Source organism: Lepisosteus platostomus, chromosome 5 (genome assembly GCF_059453375.1).
Source record: "Lepisosteus platostomus isolate fLepPlt1 chromosome 5, fLepPlt1.hap1, whole genome shotgun sequence".
Classification (NCBI taxonomy): domain Eukaryota; kingdom Metazoa; phylum Chordata; class Actinopteri; order Semionotiformes; family Lepisosteidae; genus Lepisosteus; species Lepisosteus platostomus.
The window spans coordinates 51854814-51860147 of NC_142615.1; the positions used below are offsets into that span (position 1 = coordinate 51854814).

The window sequence follows — 5334 nt, forward strand, 5'->3', positions numbered from 1 at the left end:
CATTGTACAGCGCCCCTGGAGCAGTTGGGGTGAAGGGCCTTGCTTGTAATCTGCACTATCTGCACTTTGCACTATGTGTATCTTGTCTACAATGTCTCTTTCAGCATCCTGTCTGCACTGCCTGTATTTGCAGGTGCTGTTTGTAGGGACGGGAGAGGGGGGACTTCACGGAGCTACAATACTCGACTTTATATTAGTAAGATTTATTACGGGGGGTGAAACTCTGACCTCACCCCGGCCCTTGTGGCGATCTCTCTCTCCGTCTATCTCAGTTCACACGCTGTAGTGTAATATCTGGAGAGAATCCGATCCAGTTCGAGTTGCGGCGCCGAGGGGTGGAGTCCTGCGCTGCGTTGTGAAACGGCCAGGCGGGGCTCTGCCAGAAAGCTAGTTTCGCTTCCAGCTCCAGCACCTGGGAAAGCGAAACTTACTGCAGCCGAGTGACTCAAAGAGGACCGGAGCGGGGTGCAGGTTTCACAGATCTGTCGGATCTCGTCGGACTGGGAAAACGAAACTTACTGCAGCCGAGTGACTCAAAGCGGGGTGCAGGTTTCACAGAGCATCAGCTCCAGCCCTGAAGACCCCATAAGAGTCTGGACTTGACAGGGGGGGCTACGGCTTCATTTTCGGCTGTGTTCTGTCGGCAGCAAGGTGTCCGGATCACAGAGGTGTTGTTCTTTGTCCTTCTGTTACAGATGGACCCCAAGCTCCAGCCAGCAGCCAGCGGCGGAAAGGTAACTGTCTCTTAAATCGTTATCGGACTAATGATGCAAAACACACTGTATATATCAATGTAATATACACCCATACACCAGTACACGAATCTTCGCTAATCGGAACATAAACAACTTGTACCTTGTAACTCGTTATACGAACGAAATTTCGATGATCCGAACACTGAAGCTTGAAAGTGACCGATTTGGACCGAAAACCACTTACATTCAGCGCCTCCAAACAGCGGTGTGTTTCTGTGGCACTGAGGTGAAGGACATTTTTGTCTAAGATCACAGCGAAAGCTGTTTTTTATGTGCGTGTGTCTGTTTTGTAATTGCTCTTCATTATGGCGTCTTAAGGAAGATAAAAAGTTTATTGAGCAGTCGACAACAGTGCGCACGTCATTCTAGCCGAGATAGCGATCTATCACAACAGACTGAAAAATGTTAATACAGTGGATATAAAAAGTCTCCACACCCTAATTGAAATTGCAGGTTTTTCTGACGTAAAGCCAGTAATCAAGGTGTTGTAGGTTTTTTAATTTAGATTATTTTTCCTAATAATTATCTATTTGTTTTTCTCTTGGATTTTGTTGGTTCCAAGGTCACATTAAAGATGGAAAAATGATTTATCTTGGTTACTGGCTTTACATCACAAAAACCTGCAATTTCAATAAGGGTGTGGAGACTTTTTATATCCACTGTAGGGTATCATTCATTATTTCACAGCTCTAGCTGGCTTATTTGAGTAGAACTGTGTTGCTCACTAATCTTGCTGGAATAGTCAGTGTGGTATTATATGTTTAGAGTGGGTTTTTGAGTGAACTTTGGTCTTCGGTTTGGAAAGGTGACAGAATTTTCCCCATAAGAAATAACGGGATGTTTGTTTTCGAATTTCGATCTGCCAGGCTTCCGAACAGACTTTCAAGAGCGGGTGAGGTGAGGATACCGGGGTCTGGGTGTACTTAGATAATGTATAATACACTTCATGTATTCCGAGATGACACTGGCCAGCTAGAGGTGGTGTTGTCTCTTGTGTAAACCGCACAGGCTAGAAGAGAGTGGTGACTCATGGGAAAGAAATTTCGCTTGAGCTCAGTTAGCTCACCCAGCCCCTCAGACTTCGTGCTGGAGTGTTTGAAAACCAAAAACACAGACTAAGGGCAGATTAAAGCTGCCCAGTGATGATGATGATTCCAATACCATTTGAGTGGCATGGTGTGATGGATCTTTGATCCCACACAAGAGTATTGCCAGTGTGGAGTTTGCATGGTCACACCTAGTTCACATGCGTTTCATCCAGATGCTGCGGTTTTCTCAGCTAAATTGCCTTCTGGGAAAACTGGCCCTGGTGTGAGTGAGTGTGTGTTTGTGAGACTGTATCTGTGTCTTTCTGTGTGTGTCCTGTGATGGACTGGTGTCCTGTCCAGAGCTTGTGAGTGTTTGTCTGTGTGTGTCCTGTGATGCACTACTGTCCTGTCCAGGGTGTGTGAGTGTGTGTGTGTGTTCTGCAAAGGACTGCTGTCCCATCCGGGGTGTGTGTGTCCTGTGATGCACTACTGTCCTGTCCAGGGTGTGTGAGTGTGTGTGTTCTGCAACGGACTGCTGTCTCATCCAGGGTGTGTGTGTCTGTGATGGACTACTGTCCTGTCCGGGGTGTGTGCGTCTGTGTGTGTGTCCTGCAATGGACTGGCGTCCTGTCCGGGGTGTGTGCGTCTGGTGTCCTGTCCAGGGTGTGTGAGTGTCTGTGTGTGTCCTGTGATGGACATGTCCAGACTGTATCCCACCCTTGAGCCCATTGCATACTGGGATAGACTCCAACTCCCCCCATGACCCTGAACCTGAACGAAGGGATTTTAAAGTCCCTTCTGTTCTACCACAATGATGATGTTGTTCTGTCGCTTGTTGTGTGCTTTGTGTTTGAAGGTGAAGACTGAGGAGACACAACACGCCCACTCCTTCACCTTCTCCCTTGACTGTGATCCTCCTCACATGGTGACCTGCTTGACTGCTGGTAGCGTGCTGGACTCGCTCTACCGGAGCCAGAGGTTTCAGTTGGGGATGAGGTTAGCAAAGGGGAAGAAGCTCAAGAATGTGCTGGTCATCGTGGGCACGAAACACCTGAGGGGGGCCGTGGCCCCACACGTGCCCTGCTCCTTCATCCAAAAGGATGAGCATTTTAATTTAAGTTTCATTAACAAGGCGGACGTACCAGCTCCGGAGTGCAGTGGATCGGTCTGGGGCTACCACAAAACCAAACAGGTCACCTTCTACATCAGACCTCAAGGAACCAGGGGCCGGAGAGTGATGGGAAACCCTGCTCACGAGAAGTGTGGGAACATCTGTGTCTGCGCGTTTGAAGGGGAGAAGGTCGAGGACGCGCTGCGGAGAGACGGCCGCTTTCACCCGGTCGTGTTTCTGAAGAAGTGCGTACTCTCTGGGGAGAATGTGGTCGAGCTCTCGTGCGTCGTCGACAGCCTGCAGGGGGAGGAGTTCACCCTTAGGGTTTCGACTGAAAACAGGCAACAAGACCCACCAACACAGGAGGTGAAAACGGAACCTGCGACAGCAGATCCTGCGGCGCATCAGCCTGTTCCCACAGATCCTGCGGCTGATCCCCACAATCCCGCGCATCCAGCAGAGAACTCAGCAGCCCAGGCCTCCTCTGTGATCACGTCCGCCCTCCTGTCTTCGCAGAAGCACAGATACCGACATATCAAGGGTTCCGAGAAGGTCCTGGAGCATCTACGGTCGGAATTCAAAGCTCTGCTCCAGCACCTGCTAAAGACAGAAGGCAAGAGCTTCAACGACGTGCAGAAGCTGATCCGAGAGGAGTTTGGGAAGAACACAGAGTGCTTTTCGGAGGTGAGGAAGTTGAAGTGGCTGAGCAAACTCAGCGATTATGTCTGTCACATCTTCATCGACAGCGAACCTGAGGGCAGCGGTTTCCTGCTCTTCGGCAACTTTGTCCTCACAAACTTCCACGTGGTTCAGAACCACCTGAAAAACCTGTTCTGTACTTTTGATCACTTAGACACTGGCAATCTCGGGCAGCTCTGGGAAATAAAACCTGAACCAGTGGTGGCTTACCAGGACCTGGATTATATTTTACTGGAGCTCTGGGAGGATAAAGACCTCCCAGAGTCTCTCCTCTCGACATTTGGCTGGCCTCCAGTGAGAGGCGGCGTTTGTATCATTGGCCACCCAGAGGTCAAGAAGCATGACCGGTGTGCCATCATCGAGTTTGTGAACCGGGACGCCGCCATTCAGAGCCACGTGGATGAAAACAGGGAGTATGTGCACATAATTTCGGAGACGGTCTTGCAATTGGATATCTCCAAAATGAGTGACGACACTTTGCTGACCTACAACACTTTCTTCTTCTATGGCTCTTCTGGCTCCCCGGTGTTTGACGAGCACGGAAGACTGGTAGCTATGCACACCGGTGGCTACGCCTACCTTGCAGGCAAGCAGAAAAAGAGCATCATCGAATACTCTGTGCCCATGTGGAGGGTCCTCAAGAGTATCATCGGGAAAGTCATAGTTGGTGCCAAATGGAGACCAGAGCTTCTCCGCACTCTGGACTGGATCACACGTTCGGCAAACATCAACCTGGAGCTGCAGACCTTTTTGCAACAGGGTGCCAACAACACCTAATTCCAGTCTGAGCTGCAAAACCTGAATACTTGACTCTTGCAGACACACAAGAAAGATCTCGCCCTCATTGTCAAAAACTTTGCCAAAGTCGTGGTCCTCTAGCCCTGTGCGAAAACCAAGAGGCAGAAAGGTCGAGGAGAGTGACTTTCGGGAAGCCAAACAGGACTTTCTGTCCCAGTCAGCCGATCTCAAACGTCATTCCCTCGCGGTTCAACAGAGATGCATTTAGAAGCCCCTTGCTGAAGTTGCTCCCGACACCCACTTCCTCTTGTTTGATACTAAAAACGTCTTCTCCGCTAAAGGAACCACTGCCACCCGCACGCGCTATCAAGAGAGATGTCGTGTTTACTGTATCTTCTTCGGCAACAGCTTATGCCCAGAACGTTTTCACAAACTATAGAGTCACGTTCCCAGCTGTAGTTCTGGACACTCTGCTCTAAGATTTTATAGGTAATGGGGAATTCCACTGCTACCACCAAAATGCAGCCCCCACCTGGATGATGCGACAGTGCCTTTTCACAGTCTAGTGTCCCCATCACTATACTGGGGCATTAGGACCCACACAGACTGTAGGGTAAGTGCCCCCTACTGGCCCCACTAACACCTCTTCCAGCAGCAGCCATAGTGATTCCCAGGATAAGATAAGTTCAGATCAGTTTATTAGCCATATACAGTCTCTTGCATTAGGAATTCATCTTTTTGCATACCCCAGCTTGTTCTCCATGAGACACAGACAGGGAGAGAAGCCTGGGGTCAGAGCACAGGGTCAGCTATTGTACAGTGCCCCTGGAGCAGTTGGAGTTAAGGGCCTTGCTCAGGAGCCCCACAGAATAAGATTCCTGCTGGCTGTGGGATTTGAACCAGCAACCTTCCAACCACAGGCACAGATCCTTAGCCACAGTGCCACCACTCAACCCCCAGAGTCTCCCCTCCAGGTACTGACCAGGCTCACACTTGCTGAGCT

General features: G+C 49.9%; 1 protein-coding gene across 1 annotated transcript; it reads left to right on the plus strand.

Annotated features, from left to right (window-relative positions):
- Positions 1 to 424: 424 nt before the first annotated feature.
- Positions 425 to 4534, plus strand: LOC148669110 (serine protease FAM111A-like). The gene is made up of 2 exons (XM_088631751.1): positions 425 to 734; positions 2640 to 4534. Exons 1-2 carry the CDS (start codon positions 696 to 698, stop codon positions 4368 to 4370), a joined length of 1770 nt encoding a protein of 589 aa, XP_088487877.1. The 5' UTR covers positions 425 to 695; the 3' UTR covers positions 4371 to 4534.
- The last annotated feature ends 800 nt before the right edge of the window (positions 4535 to 5334 follow it).